The sequence below is a fragment of the Pithys albifrons genome, chromosome 6 (genome assembly GCF_047495875.1).
Source record: "Pithys albifrons albifrons isolate INPA30051 chromosome 6, PitAlb_v1, whole genome shotgun sequence".
NCBI lineage: Eukaryota > Metazoa > Chordata > Aves > Passeriformes > Thamnophilidae > Pithys > Pithys albifrons.
This window is the reverse complement of record NC_092463.1, coordinates 18,487,417-18,506,582: the sequence shown is the minus strand read 5'-3', so window position 1 is coordinate 18,506,582 and position 19,166 is coordinate 18,487,417. Positions and strand designations below refer to the sequence as shown.

At 37.7% G+C, this 19,166-nt stretch overlaps 1 protein-coding gene across 1 annotated transcript in view; it reads right to left on the bottom strand.

Moving 5' to 3' along the window:
* Positions 1-118: 118 nt before the first annotated feature.
* The window catches only part of EML5 (EMAP like 5), a 107,525-nt gene continuing 88,477 nt past the window's right edge, over positions 119-19,166 (bottom strand). The window contains exons 33-42 of the mRNA XM_071557699.1: positions 18,448-18,656; positions 16,392-16,549; positions 14,490-14,604; positions 13,800-13,988; positions 13,430-13,602; positions 12,093-12,255; positions 11,109-11,212; positions 9,329-9,482; positions 8,410-8,510; positions 119-8,097 (exon numbers count right to left, since the gene is read on the bottom strand). Coding sequence (XP_071413800.1) covers positions 8,061-8,097; positions 8,410-8,510; positions 9,329-9,482; positions 11,109-11,212; positions 12,093-12,255; positions 13,430-13,602; positions 13,800-13,988; positions 14,490-14,604; positions 16,392-16,549; positions 18,448-18,656 — 1,403 coding nt within the window. The 3' untranslated portion in view covers positions 119-8,060. The remainder of the gene's footprint in view (positions 8,098-8,409; positions 8,511-9,328; positions 9,483-11,108; positions 11,213-12,092; positions 12,256-13,429; positions 13,603-13,799; positions 13,989-14,489; positions 14,605-16,391; positions 16,550-18,447; positions 18,657-19,166) is intronic.

Genomic DNA, 19,166 nt, shown 5'->3' with positions numbered 1-19,166 from the left:
ACACAGCAAAAGAATAATCCACACACATGCCCATAAATAGGTTTAGATGATACTAAAAGGATGAAAAGTGCTGAGCAGTAACATAAACGCACTTTTTTATTAAATCTTTATCTTTTAGGGAACTACATTTTCACAAAAATATACAAAAGAATTTCTTTTTACAAATATTTACATTCAATATCAGAAAACAATGTTAGCTACATATTTTAAACTTAAATTTGACAAATATAGTCTTGAATTTTGAAACTAAACACTCCAGGAAAGTATTTTTTAATATTTTTTAAATAAAGTACTCAAAGTTCATATTCAAATTTAAAAAAATCTTAATTAATGCAAAAATCTGACATTTAATTTTCATATATATATATATATATGTATATATACTTTAAATAAACATACAACATTGTTACAGGAATTAGATGGTCATGGTGGAAACCAAAATGGAGTACAGTTAAACCCATGATCTTTATTACAGTAATACATGACCATACCTTTGGACTAGTTTAAACAATTTTTTTCTTTTTTTTTTTCTTGTTAAAGAAAGAGGGATTATCTGACACACTCCATAATGAAACAACAAATCTGAACAGACAACTGGATTTTAAGCTTAAAGAACTACAGTAAAATACTTTCCTAAGGTGACCTGACAGGGCAGTGGAGGAGAGGAGGATGTGCTCTGGTGGTGTACGGAGCACTGAAATGGATTTCCAAATGAAAGACTGCAAAGAACATCATTTTTCTACAGAATTTCCCAATGTCTCCATTAGCTGTCCCTTGCAGAAATAGCTGCCAGCAGGAAGCCATTTTCCTTTTCCGTGTGAGATGAGGACATAGTAATTTGTAAGGGCAGCAGAAAGACCAGAGCCACCTCCACTGCTGGGTTATAACCTACTGCACAGTGTTCAGTGTGAGAAAAGGAGCTGCTGCTTTTTCTCTGCTAAAAAACAGTGAACAAACCAAGCCACAAAGCTAAAAGTGCATTTTTTTAAAGGGAGTGGTTCTAATGCATTTATGTAGTTTGTTACATTATTTTAAATTACCATTGTGGTCTTGAGTGTATTCTAATGTGAAATTTTACATTAAAAATGCCTTAACTTTCTTCACGAATCAGTAATGCAGCTTTTCCATTGCTTAATATATTATGCTGTAGACCTGCAACTGAACTAAAAAGCAGAAACAAAGCTTATAATTACCAGATACTGCTTAAAAGAACAAAGAAACAAACTAACAGGCTATTTCACACCCAAACCACGACACCATGGCATCTGGTATCAAGTAAAAGGAAAAATAGACCAGAAATGTGTAAAGTACTACCCAACAGCACCAACATTTCACAAAAGTACAGGAAACCATTTTCATTTCATGCAATTTGTGCCTGTGTTCATGCTTGGTGTTTCTTTAGAAAGGATGTTTACTGGATTCCCAAAGAATACAGTGTAGAGCATGTCCTGGGTGCAACTGGAGGTTGAAAAAAACATGGCATTACAGCAGTACCACTTCCAGCTCCACTGCATGGAAAGATCCCCCCTCCTCCCCAGTTGCAAGAATTTGCACCTAAGTTAATAGAAAATTAATTTTCAGCAACATAATGCTTGGTATTGGCTTTGTACTGCAAATCACCACAGTAAAAGCAGAGCTGTGGTAAAAGCCAACCTCTCTCAACCACTACATTGAAATAAACACTTATTTGGCAGCTGGGAGGGGCAGTTGGGATAAGGGCTTCTGTGGGAAGAAAGAAGAGTAGTAATAGCCAAAGCTAATGAATGAATAATTGGAGGATATTACATGAACAATATTTTGTTTTCCCTAAAGGCTTATAATCCTGCAGAGGAGTGAAACTAAAATACCCCCCTACTACAGCCCTTTTTCAGCACCTTTTTCAATGATCTACATTTTTCCTTAAGCCCTTGTCTTTTCCCCCCATTCTTTTACAAATGTAGAATGGTGTGAATCACACACATCTTTACTTCACTGGAACAAATGTGACTATAATTTGGGGGATGTTTTAAAAAACAAAAGACATTTGAGGTTTGTTGATTTAGGTTTGGGATGGGGGTTTGTTTTTCAAAAGGCATGACATGACATCACTCACATGACATCTGAGTGAGATATGTGTTGCTAAGGGCAAAATCACTTTGTAGGGTCTTGGAGTTATAAACAGCAACAGAAACACAAATTTGTATTTTGGCTTATGGAAGAAAAATCAAAAAATACCAAGTGATAGGAACATTCTGCCTCATGTCCCAAACTCAACTGCCCTCTCTCTCTCTCTGCCACACCTTGAGTTAAACTTGAGTAAAAGTAATAGAACCCAGAACTTTAATGTCTGTCCTCTTAAGTGTTGTGAATGCCTGGGAACAGAACCAAGAACTGGCAAATAAAGTTTCAACAGGGAAGAAACAGGAGTGGCAGTGATGGATATAGCTTGGTAATGAAGAGTTTCTGAAGCATAATACTTCTTTGGTTTAGTATTTTTTGTTTAAAGAACATATTTCAGAAGAGGTCTACTAAAACAATCCATGTTTGGTTTAGGTGGCAAGATGAGTACCACTTTAAAATGCATCCCTTAACTCCTTTGCCTGAGCTCTCAGTACTACAGAGCACTTTTATCTTTATAGTACTTTCTTTGTTCCCATGTGCAACTGCAGGTGACCTGTGTCAGCTGCTGGGCCTCAGCACTAAACAGGTGTCCCATAGCAACGGACTGGAGAGAGCAATGAATGGGAGAGGCTGCATTGTCCCAAAAATAGAGCAACCAAAGTTGTCTGCAGCCTTTCCTTGAGTACTCTGCTGGTCTCCAGTCCCGGCACTTCCCAAGCAGCCACTGAATAATTCTCATTGCAAACAAGATGTTTGCCATCCCCCACCACCCGTGTCAGTTCTTTACTCTTGCTTTTGGCTATTTATGAGTGCTCCTCCTTCTGCTTTCCTTTCTTTCACCTTTAGTACATGTTTATGTTTTCTGGTTTCCTCTTAACTGTTTCCTCCACCTTATGTTCCATAATTCCAAAAAGAAGTGGAAATTATAAGAATTGTGGAAATTATAAAAATTGCCCTATTGTCACTGTGCTCAGACTTTACACCTTTTGTGGTTGTTTCGTTTTAAACTGGGGGGTGGGGAAGAGAACACATGTTCTGTGTTTGTTTTCTTTTTCTTCCCCTCTTTCTTTCCAAAGAAGTACTGAATGGGTTGGATTCCTGGTTTCACAGTCAACAACAACAAAAAAACCCCAAATCATGGTATCAAAGTTACGACTGGTTTGCTGTTTGTAAACTGAGAGAGGGATGGTGAGCAGTTACCTGTTCTAGCATCAGGTAGACCAGACAAAACCCACGTAGTACCTCCTGGTTACAATTATTTTGGCAAGGAAACCTATTGTGGGTTTTATGCATATTACACACCTAAAACTATGCCTTTTTTTTTTCCTAAAATGAGATACATAGAGTTCAAATCTGAACTCAAAGCTAATTGAAGAGCAGAAGCTGGGGACAATGAAAGAATTGGGCTTGGTTTAACCACCCCACAGTGATTGGTATAAAGAATGATAGCAGACTTGGGCAAGCATATGGATCTATCCATATGAGCAGAAATCAGAGCTAAAAACTCTAGAAAAACAGAGCAGGTTACAAGGCAGCATAAAAAACCAATGAGAACAAAAAAACATACAAATGCAATACAACTAGGGATGCTTGTATCACTGATGTGGCAATTTATTTTGTGACTTGCAGTCTTAATTTCCTTTCTGTACAGTCTACAGAATTCTCCACTTTGTCCAAAACACTAACAAGGCGACATCTGTCCATAACCTATGCTAAAAGAATTTTTAAAAAAAATCTTAAAGGATTAAGGCTTGTCACATCTATGTCACTGATAACGAAACAGGGAACACGTCACTTGCCCATTTAAGCACTGTATTTGAATCCAAGATCCTTTGCTTGTCTCACCACTGCACCATGCACAGTAAGTCCCATAGGAGACTGCAGTGCACAGGCCTGGAGGGCACATGGGCACGTGGAGACGCGAGCAGTGCCAGTGCAGCCCAGAGAGCAGCTGAGGTGCTGCACAGGCAGGTGCTCAGGGCTTTCTAAGGGCACTGTGTGTCTTGGCAAACTTGCAAGTCAGACAGCGGGGTTGAGGTGGTTTAGGCTGCAGCTGAACGTGGACCATGGTTTTAAAATAAGCCACTCCTGAATGCTCCTGAATGCAAAGTCCCGCGCTTGGTATTGATGTCCTGTATTTCAGTCTGGTTTCCAGACTGAGGAGATAACTCATCTGCAATGTGCCTGCTTTCTGATGGCACAATCCCAGGTCAGCATTAACCTGACCTGCATAAAGTTCCGTTATGCTGAAATGAATCTTGCTAACACTGGAATAGAGCAAAACCAGAAGCTGCTCTAAATGTGTTTTCCTTCAACTGCCAACAAGTGATAAAATAGTCTTAATATTCTGAAGGTCTTTCCTTATTTTAGTTTTACACCACCTTTTGCTTTCCCCTAGCAAAATCAGAAAGTCATATATGATGATTCTCCTTGAGAAAAAAAAAAAAGAAATTAAGATTTCAAGTCTAAATGATAAAACGTATTTGGCTAATTTGCTCTTCCTGACCTAATTCCCAACTGTGTTGCTCAGTTCCTGCACTATGGCAACTTTCATTTAAAAATGTGTTTATTTCTAATGTTGCTTGCTTCTAGGAGCTGGATTTTCCTTTTTCTCATTCTTCTTTTTGTAAGCACACTTACATAGCTTTCAAGGGCACATTTATTTTTTTAAGTGAAACATCATTTTATTTTTATTGAATCAGTTCTCTGGTTAATTTATTACTAACAATATTGCTGACTAAAGATCCCAAAGATGTATGTTTGCTGCTAAGCAAAAGACAAGCTACAGTAAAAAACCATCCACTATGAGTGAATAAATTATACAAAGAACTTTTACCTCCCCTTCCCTGGTGTTGTATAACCACAGAAGAGGCTTTCTCCAGCTTCAGGCAGAGCTCCTCTGCCCACACAGTTTTCCCTGATGCTTCCAGAATGAAGTTTGCCACTACTCCCCCCCATTCCAGCTTCTTCCCTGACCTACCCTTAGGGGCTCAGTCATTCTCTGACGTTTCTGTGGAGCAACCAGCCTCAAGCTCCCACTGCCTGTTGAAACAGGCAGTCTGTTCCCATATACACTCTTCAAATGTGGGTGGCAACAATTACCAAGTTACTACAGTAGCATTTAATGTAAACAGCAAATGAGGCACAGTAGCAAGCACCATCACAGACAAGAAGATCAAAAAGACCACAAAGCTGCCAAGTTTGACAATGCTTACAGCCAGCACCTACAAAACATGCTCCAAACTGTCCTGAGGAAGAAACCTGCAACTGAGGCTCTACTTCTCTCCTCACTGTGATCATTCCCAGCTGTCTGACCTCATTTTACCTGGCAAACCACTGAGCAGTTTTGCCAGGGAAAACACTAGCTATTAATATGGGCTGCAATAGGAGGCACAATGCTGGCAGTTTAGTTTTTAAAGAGCTGCTCAGCTTCCAGCTCCCAAACCAGCCCTTTACAGTAGCAGTGAGGTTTGGAAGAGAGTGAAGCAGCAGGGAGATCTGGAGGCTCAGCTCCCAGCCTTGCAGCTTCCCAGGGCAGCCCTGCTGTGATTTGCCTGCCTGATTCTTGCTTGTCTTTCATCTCTGGTGTGGCCTTTGGGATTCCTCAGGGCAAAAGCACCAATGGACAAATTATCAGCACAGAGGCACAGCATTAATGAAGGGGGTCGGGGGAGGGAGGAGAAGATAAGAGGACCAGTGACAAGGATTTGACAAACAAACCACCTTGACCCACATGCCTCCTTTGCTGGGTGAAGGCCTGTGGAAGAGCTCAATAAACCAAGGATTTTGAGGAAAAACTCAGAGATAAAAAAAATAATGGACTTTGATCTGGCAATCTGAGTAGGACAGACTATGAGGGAGCTCTTAACAGTCATTCATTTTTATCCAATGAAAGGCAACTCTAGAATAGAGGCAGGACAAATCTTACTTCAAAGTCAAAAAGTCCTGCGTGGATGTATTTAATAAGGGATAGAATCACAGACATAGAATAGCACACTGCAACCTGATTCTCTGGTATAGATAAAAATGCCGGAGACTAATTTTCATATAAAACAGGCAGGCAGGAAACAAAATTATGATATAGATCAGGCTTAACCTCAACTCTCATATGCCAATTCCCCTAAAGTCAAAAATGTTGCCAACAAGATCTCAGTGTACACTCATGACCAAATCACAAGAGTTTTTGCTCCTGTAGAAGACCAGCTGCATGACTGGAAAGACTTTGCTAAGAACCATCATGATGAGAAACTTGATAACTGTTTAGTTCTTCAACTTCTTTAAAATAAATATTTGTTATAGTTTTATATATAAAATACATTACCTAAGACAGCTGGGTATCCTGGACCTAGGAAAACACAGATGTTTACCTCAGTAACTTTTCTCCTTCTCTTCCATCTGCAGGCCCTCCCACTCCCTCTGTAACCACTATGCACACCAGATGCTTACAAGAAGAGATGAGGTTTGTTTCTTTCCAGTTGTATCTGGCATATGAAAATGCAAGAGAAGAATAATACCAAAGCCTACTGATTGACCTAAACAAGTGACACTGCCAAAGCAATGCTGGTTCACACAGAGAAAGGAGCTTTATGGTCACAGCAGAATGCCATGATGAGAGCAGTGCTGACAATTAGTGACTTTGGTTCCTTGCTATGTTGCATGAAAATTAACTGTCTGTAACGCATCTCTGTGACATGATTTAGACAAACAGCTGAGGAAATCTTCCTCACTTGTACCCAAAGCACAGCTTTGGCCAGGTTTTTATGATCACTGACATGTTTTTCCAACTTATGAGTCTCAGTTATTTTGCAGAATAGAATAAGTGCTAAAGGTGGCAGCAGGTCCATTTAAAGAAGCATATGACTGGACATTTTTTACAATCAGAAGGAAAATCTGAGTAGAGACCTCTCCCAGCTAGTCCTAACTGTTAAAAAGATCCAAGGTACAAAATATAATGCTTGGAAAGTTTATACTCTCTCTGAATCCCCCCTATGATGCTGAGAAAATAAAATCAATTCATATTGCTATGAAATTCTATTTTTGCAACTGGTGACATCCCAAGCTTCATTGATTAAGACTACAAAATCCTCACCCTAGTTCTCATTTCCAGCATGGAGGCTGACAGCCCAGTCAAGCAACACCAGCAATAATCTCTCTTCCACTGAGAATACTTTTATTTACAAGGCAAATTTGGAGTTAGACTTTTAGGTAGTGGGAAAGGCACTCGCAAAGTGAGCAAATCTATTTTTGCTCATAGAACTAATTTAATGTTTAAGTGCAACAAAAACACTAAATTAGCCATGAAGATCATGCATATCCAACGGCTCTCACCAGACATGGCTGTGACCCAGGCCTCTAAATACAGAAATATTTCAGTCCTAAGGAATCAGCCCTATTATTTTCTGCTTCACCAGATGATGTTTCCTTTTGACCCGCCATAGAAATATAATTTCCCTTATAATAATTTAACATTTATTAAAATACTATATATTTAAGTGTTAATATATGGTCTCTTCAGTAATAAAATACGGAATACTCTTTTTATCTAAGCTATTTAGACCTCAAAACTTAAAGGACAAACATTCATGCTGAAAATAGATCAATGTACAGCACTAGGTCAGAAATAGCATCTCTTCATTAAAACCCCAGGAACTTGCTGTGAAACTGTACATTGATTAACAATTCCCTTTTTCCTCTTACCCACATATTTCATTTTCAACATCTGGCAGTGAGTGGAATACAAACCCGGATTATCTGATACTGAAGCAAATCAAGAAGCCTCAGCATAGCTGCGACAGTCCATCCTTCTGCCAGACTCCAGGGACTTGTCTTCCAGAGGCAGATTGCTCTGGCTTGGGTCAGCACCATTTCTTATGCATGCAGGGCACAGCAGAACGTCACATTGCAATCCTGGGTATTTCATGCCTGGTACTTCATGCAGTGTCCTCTTTGCAGTGTCTCTCTCAATGAGGCATATGCACACATTTCCAAACAAATAAGCTGTGTTTTCAAGAAGATATTAAATATGAGATATAGAAAACTACAATGTTGTTGAAAGAAATGATCAATACAGCCAAAAGAAAAATTGCAGTTAAAAGTATAATGTACTGAATATAGGTGTGAATGTTTTAATTTATTAGATCTTAACTGTTTGCATTTGGGCTAATTATTTTGTCACAAATAGCCATTGTTTTATGTACAAACAGGAAAGCAAGCACATGGATAAAAACTTAAAAGCTGATCTCCACATTGTCATGGACTGTCCATGTCCACTGCTGTGTGCTTTTGGACAGCACTTGAAAGGACACGTACCTGCAGTCGTCCCCTCCGGCACTGACCACATATCGATCTCCACTTGTAAATCGAATATTAGTTAAGTGGGCAGAGTGACCTAAAAATCGTTTGTGTTTAGCCTGAAAAAAACCACCAAACAACAACAGAATGAGACAGCCTGAAGACTCAGTGCCCTCCTAAATCAAACAAGGCAAGCATGTTTTTATGTACATTTTTATTGCATCATATATTTATGTCCTTCAGAAGTTATGTAAGTTATCAAATGTGAAAGATCTCCTGAAGGAAAACTACTATTGAGCTGCAACACAGATTGAATTGTCATCAAATGAGAGAGCATTTGCAAATTGGGAACAATGCTCAAGCTGACACAATACCATGGAATACATCTTGTCATATGATTAATTTCTAAGTTTTGTGTAAAACTCCTAACACTGAAAAAAAAATTCATTGTGTGTGAGCAGTTTACACTGTACAGTCTTGAAAATTAACATTGAAAGCAAATGCAAAAACAATTATAAATTTAAATTATAAAAACAGTGAAACAAACTGACAGTGTTAGTGAAAAATCTGTAAACTCTTCATCCATGGAGACACACAGATGGAACTAAAATCACCAGCTGTCTTCCTCATCTGTCAAATGGATCGGAGATGTGGAAACAACTTTGAGATTTTCAGTATGAAGGCACTATGCTAATGCAGCCTGGCAGACAAAATCAACACCTACAGGAGGTTATAGCAAGAGCTCTTACACAAAATGGCAGGAAAACTCTGAGGTGAAGCATGCTTATGAGACCACAGAGCTACAGTGGCATAGATGCATTAAACCCCACAAATTTAGAAAAGAAAATATTTCAATCATATGTCCTCTAGAGAAACAAGACAAGACCATAACGTCAACAGTACTTGCTGCTGTAACCATGCAAAAACAAGTTCTTACAAATTTTTCAGGACATGGAAAGTCAAACAGTTTGACCATGCCAAAATCATCGCCTGTTACAAGATTGATTCCAGAGTGAGAGACACAAGCACAGTTTACATCAGCTTTTTCGGCATGCCTGGACCAGATTCCAATAACTTCATCCCCTAGAACACTGAAACAGAAGAGCAAGAGATTCTTTTGAAAACCACAGCAAAACCAATAGACTAACAAAATAGAAAGCAGCTCTCATATTGTAACTGGTTCTAAAAAAATGCAATTTTTACATTTTATTCTCACACATGCATCTTGTATAGGCTTTATCCTGTAATTAATGTTTATATTATTCTATAATCACTTCTGAAACTGATTCAGTGATATAATTCCCAAAATTATGTGGCCCATGGCAACACTAAGAAGTAGAAGTGAAATCAATAGTACTAATATTGTCCAATGAAGCAATTGAAAAAAAACCAAACAATAAAAAACCCCCTAGAAAATTAAAAATAGAACATCGTAGCATAAGCATTAGAGGAATAAGTTTCAGCTTTAGGAAAATAAAAAGTTGCATATTGTTATTATAACTACGTTCTGTTGTTATTGTAACATTTTCCTATCAGTTAAAAGTTTCTCTGAGTCTGGTGAAGATTCTTCATTATAATCAGTGAGAGAAAAATTATCCTAAACAGAAGACATAATTATTTTAAGATTTCAGGAAACTTGCTTTGCAAAGTCTTATAAAAATGCTTTTACTCAACTCTGCTTACCATGTATTTGCATACTTCCAAGAATGCACAAAAAAACGCAATCTTATTATTTGTTAATAGGTGAATGATTTTGGAATCTTTCTGTGATTCTTTCCCCTCAGCTCAGAGCACAGTACCCTACATTCAAAAAGGCATGATTTACATCAAACATATTGAATTAGGTCAGAAAACATAAGTTTCTTTTTTTCATACCAAACAGGTGACAAAAATTGATTACCCAAACAAAAATCTAGCAAAATAAGTCTTTTAGAGCCCTCTAAATGCTTATGGTTTTAGTTATGTCTTGCTGCAAATAGTCAGGATTATTACTGTTTAAAGTACTTCATATGTGGAAAACTTTCCAGAGGACAATAACTGAAAGCAGGCAAAGGAGACTGAAATAAGGCACAAAAAATCAGATTTGCAGAGAATAGAAAACAAATTATTTAGATGTGAAGTAAAAGTAAAACATGGTAGCATTCTTCATGTAGTATCTTGAAAGGCATGTAATAACTTTAATGCATTTAAAAGTACTTTTCCATGCCTTTTAATACACAAATGTTAACAGCAACTTCACTATACAGATACCATTAGTGTAATACCGTAAAGAAATCTGAATTACCCCAGTTGTGTATTGTCTTTCATGTTTTGATACATTTTAATTTCCCCTGTATTCTCATCACTATTTTGAAGCAAACAATGCAGTACTCCAAATAATTTGCACAGTGCAATGACAAAAGCACTGAGGTTGCTAGAGTTGCACCAAAGGTGCTGGAGAAACCCGGCAAGCAGAAAGGCACCTGTGAGAGATCATCTTTTACTGGATGTGCTCACTGGTCAGAGAGCTCATGGCTGCTGAGGGAATCTGCTGTACTGCCTTTTGCTGTACTACCTTTTGCTGCACTGCCTTGTGCTGCACTGCATTCAGCTGACCTATTGCCAGAGCAGATGGGTGTGTTAAAATAAAACATCTGACTGAATGAAGGGATGAAATACAGCAGGTGCTTCGGGAAGTTACAAGTGTTTTAACAGGTGTAACTACGTGAATCATTTACCTTGTCCAAGTAGCCCACGTTATTCTGTCAATCATGGCCTGGTCCACAAGCTGTTTTCCTGAAGGCACTTCATACACTTGCCTTTTGTAAGACCCTGTAGAGACCTTTGAGATGACCACAGAGAATTTGGAATACATTAACTTATTTCAAAAGATGAAAGTATAATTCTAAAGGGCTTTGAAAAGCATCTTCCTGGCAGTTATCTTTTACTCCATAAAGTAACGTAGCTATTAAGAAAACTTGGTCATTGAGTTGACAGTTGTCAAAAATCTATACAAGCATAAAGCAAGAGTGAGAAAGCATAAGAAATCTTAACATTTAAATGTCTAATTAATAAAAAATAATTGAAACATCTTACATTCTGCACATTACAATTCTATCATTTAGTGTGCATATGTATACTCCAAAGAGGCAAAATAAATTTGAATCATTCCTCTCAGCCTGTAAATGTCTGTTTATCAAGAAGAGAAGCTTATTTGTCCTTTCAGATATGAATATAGTAAGCAAACTATATATACTATATTTTGATTTTAAGAACTTTCTTGAGCCTTCCTATGGGAGTTGCAACACCATGATTTTGGAGCTGCTCCACAAAGGGTAGCACTAAAATGACTTGTAATACCATTGTTGGCATAACACTTGTCAGAGTGTAATGGTCATAGCCCAGAACCCTTACCAGGTCCTGCAGAATGACAGACTGTACTCCTTCCTCTTTTAAGATAGCCCATCAGCATCAGAGGTAAAAAAGCAGAGAGGCATAGTGATTTTGAAATCTGTTTCTCATTTCTATGCTTATTTCTTGTATTTATTCTCCACAAAAACTATTCAAAAGTAAAGGCATCCACTTATCACTACAACAAAGTAACAGTCTACTGACAGAACATGCTACCAACATTTAGCTACAAAGCTTAGAAGCTCTCAAAGAAGAATCCTTGCATCTGTCATGTTTTCCATTCAGTACCACAGACAATTAATGACTGATACCTGGAGATAGGAGCTGTCTGCAGAAAAGTCCATCTGGATCACAAAACTTGGGATATCTTTGCAGTAGCTGATCCGATTTAGTGTGGGACCCAAAGTCAGATCATAAAAATCCACTGCATTCTCACTGGAACCCACTGCTAAGTAACGGGAATCTGGGCTAAATCTGGACAGATAAAAGGGTTTCATGAACACAGGTTGGCACTTACAACAGATGTGAATATTTGAGAAACACAGGTGAATTTGCATTTCAAGTATCTGCTATCCAGAATTAGAAGGAGGCAGAGTGTTTAGTTTGCTAAGCAAAGTAACTTTTGAAATTAAATTTTCAGGGAATACATATCCAACAGAAGGCAGCAATAATTTTGGGACAGATGACATATGGAAGTGAACTGGAAACATCTCTTGAATACCTCTGTTCATTGTCTGATATCCTGACTATCTCAATGGTCTAACAACTTGTGACATGCCCCTGATGACTTTGACGCTCTGACACTAAACTTACAAGGTTATAAACTTGAAAAATTAAATGCTGTAAATGAAGAAAAGCTAGAACTTCTAGACTAAATACACTGAAAAGATGAGAAATTAGACCTTTTGTCTGCCCAGTGTATCTCTGCACAGTGGTTTCTTTACTCCAGTCTTTCTTTTTAGTCTTGAAACTCAGAAGCTTCCAAACTGAAAAAATTCCGCACAGCCCCTTTTGTGTTACTAGGAAAGTTTCTCTATTTTTATTCTCTCTGAAACATACCTTGAGACAGCTTTCTCATTCCAACAAGTCCCCAGTGCCTAGCACAGCTCTCCTGCAAGGTCCCTGTTTGATCATATTTCTCTCTCATTCCACTTTGCTCTCCAAAACCTTTCATTAGCTGATCATGACCAATTTACCTCACAGAAGAAACAGTCTTCACCTCTGAATTTCTGATCTCATTTTACCTCCTACACAGCATCCCTTGCCTCAGTCGTGTCAACCACAGAGCACAGCTCAGTATCATTGGCAAACTTGCTGAGGGTGCACTCAATTCTACTGTCCATGCTGCCAACAAAAATATAAAAAAAATACCTGTCCCAACACCAGCCACTGAGGAACAGCACCCATCACTGGTGCACATTCCATCAGTCTTTTTGACTGATTGCTATCTCTTATCTTCATGTGCCTCCTCCTTTCCTTTTATTCCTGGTATCAGAGCAATCATAAAAACTCCACAATTCAGTCATTGACTCCAGCTCTCTGAAATATCATTGCAATGCTCCTCAGAACACATAACAGTATTTTTAAAAATCAAAATATTGGAGATTCCTAGCATACTACAATAGACAAAAATATTATATTTTCTGACCTGATATCTTGAATTGCTGATCTTCTGTCCCTTTTTTTCCCCCAAATTTTTAGAGAGGTCACAAGTAAGATAATAAATTCTCCATTTTTCATGCCAATAGCTACCATATCACCTTCTGGGCTGTAACAAACAGTACGAGCTGCATGTCCTAAACTGACTTTGTTCAGCATCTTCTGTGGAGAAACAAAACCCCCAAATAGTAACTGTTATTATTTGTCCATATTTGAAAAGTACCTTACACCAATAGTTGGTTAACATGATAACAGTATCATATGGATTATTCTCAGAATACATTCAAAACCAAGTTTCAAGTCTGAAACACCATCATAAGTCTATCTTTTCTTTCTAAAAACTATTTTCCAACACTTACCTTTTCAGCAATATCCCATAGTCTTACTGTGCCATCTTCTGCAGCAGAAAGGAAGAAATCTCTGGATGGATGTGTTGCTAGGCCCCAGATTGGTCCATCCATATGACCATTAATTAGAATGTTACATGCAGCATTTTTCTCTCCAACTTCAATTATTTCTGCATTTCTTGTCCCAACAAGAATTTTCCCCTTGAAAAATAGTGAAAAAATTATCTCAGATAGAATATATGAACCACTCATGATGAACAGTAATAAAGATATAATCTAGAGCTATAGTTCTGTCAAATTCTGTCACAAAAGTTTGCTTAAATTGAGTTGTTAAATAATCGAAGATAACTTATTTTTTAAACTCCTTTGATTCATTAAAGTACAAAGCTGTAAAGCAATCATGATGCTAGTTGAGTTATTGCTTGTCATATGATACTTGATATTTGATATTTGAATTGTGAAAATAGAAAAGAAATCCTTAATTAATGTTTAATGAAAGTATATATGGAATATTATCCTAAGTAATACTGAGATATCACAAAGTAGATGTTCTTCTGCTGCAATATCCATTGTAGACACCTTCCAGTTTAACCTTTCATTTCAAATACCAATTATAAGAGAAAGCAGAAGTCATTTATCCAATATTTACAGATCAACCCAGAAATTGTAAGTTTTATTTTGCAGACAGGAGGTTTCCTTTACCTTGCCTCTACAAACAGAGCGAACACAGTCTGTCATTTGTCCAGTCTCTAGTCTGAAGGCACGACATCTTTTCAGTTCTTGATCCCATAGTTTAACTGCTCCTCCTTCCTTTGACCTATGAAGGCATGAGAAACAGGCATGAGTAAAAAAGAAGAAAAATAATGCATGAAAGAACTGCATTTTTTAAAGTAATGTATTGCAAGTGAAGCAATTTGTTTTTACTGAAATTTGGTTTTACTGAACAGTTGATGTTAATATGCTGAGGCTCCCAGATAAGCAAGACATACTGATTCCAAGTTCTTATTGTAGTGCTTTACAGAACAAGACGAAAGATGGACACTGCTAAGCTTAGTCTGAACGAGCAGCCCTGAGGGAATTTGTCCAGTCAAAGGAACAGCTGAGTGTGTGAAAAAACTGCTATCCTAATAATAAGACAGGCAGAGATTATCAAAATATAGTTTAGGGAAACAGGGAAGATATGTAGAGGGAAATGGGAAAGATAGGTGTTTTACTTCTGTGAAATAAATGTCAAAAGATTTTCACTTTTGTAAATGCCACGATTTTCACTTCTGTGAAAGAAATGGCAAAGATACAGCAAAAAACCCACACAATGTTAATTGCACAAGATAGCCAACTAATAAGTATTAATTACAAAAACACTAAGTATTTTGCAGCCACTTGCAAAAAACCATTGGTATTACAGTAAAGAACATTTTCAAATTTAAACAATTTCTAAAAAGAAGATAATCTTTACTGAAACCGTTATAAATATGGCATTTCCAGTTGAGCTGGGACATGTCTTACCTGTCTTCAAAGAGTCAAGAATCTCCCCTAACAGACACAAAAAATAATGTCCCACAATATTGGCTTCCTGTGTTACAACTTTGATTACTGAATGAACCCTGACAGAGAACTTCAGAAAATTTAATCAGAATGACTGTGCTTGTACTATTATTATTATCATTATCATTATTAAAAGAACTATAATGAATTATCAATTCACTCTCCTTGCAGTAGAATATCCTTTGCTTTCCACTAGGATTGTTGTGACATATCATTGGTCATCACAACCAGGAAAAGGATGCTACCAAAACATGCTGGTGATCGGCAACTAAGAATGCCAAGGAGAAGCAAGTATTCAATCTTGCTAAATGAGAAGTTGTTTTGCATACTGCCAATACTTCATTTTCCTACAGATTAATTAATGATTCTTACTGTTACTCATTACTCTTTCTTTCAGATCAAACACTAATAATTAGGAGTCTCTGAAGCTAAGTAATAGAGAGAACAACCTCTAAATAAAGTTACAACAATGTTTACAAATATTGGAAGAAAACATTTCAAGCACAGGCATAGATAAGTTTTCAAATGTCTGAAAACATAGTAAGTGGTCTGTCCTGCAAAATGGGGCACTATTGTATCATCAGATGGACTGTATTACAGCTGAAGCAATTTTTTATTTTATCATTAGCAAGGCATAATTAAAATGCTTGAGAAGATAATTTGCTCACAACCCCAGAAACAAAGAATTCTGCTGTCCCTCCCATTTGAGAGAAGGCAGCTTGCCTCTGCTATCATACCTAAGCAGATCTTTCATTTGAAAGACATTGTGCACCATGCTGCTATAAAACTTATCATTCATTTAATCACAACTGGGCAAATTACTGGAGTTAACAACCTCAGTACATCTTCAGAAAAAAAAAGTAACCCACAAGGACTAGGGAACTTTTTAGTGCTTAAAGTTAAATGGGGGTTGGAGTTAGTTAATATTTAAGGTACCTTCCAAATCCTAATCACTCTGTGATTCTAAGTTTCAAAATAAATGTTTTTGCCTTCTCTCATAAAAGCATTTCTAAAGGGTACATGTGCATGCAGGAAAAAAAAAGAAAAAAGAAGACTCACGGCCTTTCTTTGCCTCCTGTAACAATCAAACCATCTCTTAATGTGGTATACATTGTGAAAACAGGTCCATTGTGGGCTTTGGCCACAATTCGTATCAACACATGATCTTTCCAAACACAAACATCTCCACTGATAGTACCTGTAAACGTCAAGTTATTCTGAAAAGGGGAAAAATAAACTCATCATGCGATTCTGCATAAGGCCAGAAGAAAAACATTCAGAACTAAAGATCATCACCATTTGCATCTAGGTTAAATTGCTTCTATTTGCTGCTGTAGAAGAGGAAACTGTGGAAGGGGCAATAAGAACCTCTTGGGACAAAACAATGAGCAAAACAATATTCCTTCTTGAAGTCTGAAACAGGCTTTCTTGTTGCTAATAGTCTGTTCTGCAAGAAGAAATACAATGACTAGAGCTTTGGCCATACAGTTATTCACATCTTCAGCTTATCACATATGCAGTCTGTGGTAAAAACAGAAGAAAAAGGTATTGACATTCTACACAAACAGGCAATTTGTACTCCCTTGCTATGTACTCTCTAATTTTTGTGGTTAGGCATAGATACTCACTGGATTACAGTAACCATTAGTTTAGGAACAAAACAGTTTGACTTACAACTAAAACCTGCCTGTTATCTTTACTTCTGCTTCCTGTTCATAAAGGGTAAGAAAAATAATTTTAATTACCTCTGAAATTTGAGGGCAATTTATTAGGTTACACTTCAAATGAACACAAAGTGGTTATTGAGCAAAACTGTTGTAGTAACTTACACAAACAATCCTCAAATTGAGCATCATGTGTAGTGTTTTAGAGTATCATCATGCATGTACAGATGCAGCACAAACACTTTCCTTGACTGAAATATGTTGACATTCTACATCCTTTTTTTTTAAGGGGCATGTGTGTGTTTGGCTCTAATAAAATAAGAGGATTAGAAATGAACTTGAGAGCCGATCCTCTGATCATTCTCACAGCGTAACTAACTCTGACGCCATTTCCAACTTCAGCTTAGGGACACCTGAACTAGGTCCTTCAGATACAAAATCAAGAGCACTCCCAGAACTGCTCCCTTCCTGAAGTATGGAGAACACACCAGGTCTGGCTTTATGCAGTTTGCACAGCATTTCACAAAACGTCTACAAGCTCTGCATCCTCAAACAAAGTTACATCAAACTCCAGGCCATTTAGCATACAGCCTGATTCTCACACTAAGAATCTGTGTTTACAGGGGTTTCTCAAACCCTTTACTGATGCCCAGGCTGTGCATCATTTGGAAAATATCTTGTTTCTTTGTAAGACTCTCTTTTAAATCAGACACTACTCTGGAAAAGAGATAGTGTAATGAAAAACTGAAACCACAGGCCAGTTACAGTTTCAAAACCAAAAATTGATGGCTTGAATTCAGTCTGGACCTAAGAGGCAGATCGGCAAGCAGGACAGTAATGCGTGTGGTCACAGCGAATCATCACTTCACATACGAAATCTGTGGCTGTCTGCCCAGCTGAAGAGACGAGGGCTGCTTGTACAGAGCAACTCCTGAAACAGCAGTGCCATGGAGCTTAGCAACAAGGCCTGCATATTTAAAAAAAAAAAAAGTCCTAACGCAAAACAAAACCCTACTGCAGTTGTCTAACAGTGTCTCACAGTCACAGACGTTAACTAACACCCCAGGACAACGCTGCTCTCTGATCACCCATGAGCAGTAATACATACAGATTATAGAAACACTTCCAGTGGGCATAAAATTAGCCTCATTTCTACTGTTTGGTTCCTGCAGTCTAGATTCAGTTTTGTTTTACCTGGATTAAGTACCAAGCAGCATATTATCAGTCCAAAGCACCTATATTTGTTTCTCTTGAAAACACACAAATCCATAATCTTCTTTTCTGTTCTAAAGAAAGCTGGAATTAATTCTAATTAGCAGGCAAGTATTAGAAATACTACACTGACTTTAATAAAACAACTAACACACTCCTTAGCAGGTTAGAAAAGTCTCACTGAACAGAATAAAGGCAGAAGGGTAAAAACATTTTCAAGCAGTTGTTGAAGTACATACCGCTCCAAAAGCTACAGATAGCATGGTCTGCATGCGTGCATCTTCTATGGAGCTCAGCAGCCCTTTTTTACTGAGAAGAGCTCTTCCAGCCAGTGTCCAGAACCTCACATGTTTTACTCCCACAGAAACAAACTGGGTATCTGAATCTGGTCTGAATTCTGCTACAAATATACGCTGGTTATGTCCAGCTCGGCTGGCAATTTTGGCACCTGGCAGAAAAAAAATGAGCATTTTAAATTAGCTGAGAAAAAGACACATTTCCAGGTAAAAAAATGTTACAAATCATTGTACCCGTATGAAGATTCCTCAATCAGTATGCATAGCTGACATTTTAAATCTGTGTCACTTTCAAGAATGAGCACAGGCATGTTCTCTGAAAAGGCAGTAAATGTTGCATGGGCTTTTATCACACATCCTTCGTTTTACCTAAGACTGTATAGACACACATCTGACATTGTGTCTGTCTCTACAGGATCTAGCAGAGAAGCTGTGAAACATCACTTTGTATTCACTCGATAAGCGATCTTCAAACTTGTGAGAGTTACTAGCTGATCAATAGAAATCTCCAGAGAACTAAACCCCTAAGACTAGAGTATCAAATTCATAATCTGAGCACGGCTTTGCCAGACAGAAAGAAGATGAGGAAAGGAGCTCACCAAATCACTTTAGCCCAAACCCTGAACACAGATCAAAGTCGACCTGAAAACGTGTAGTATAGC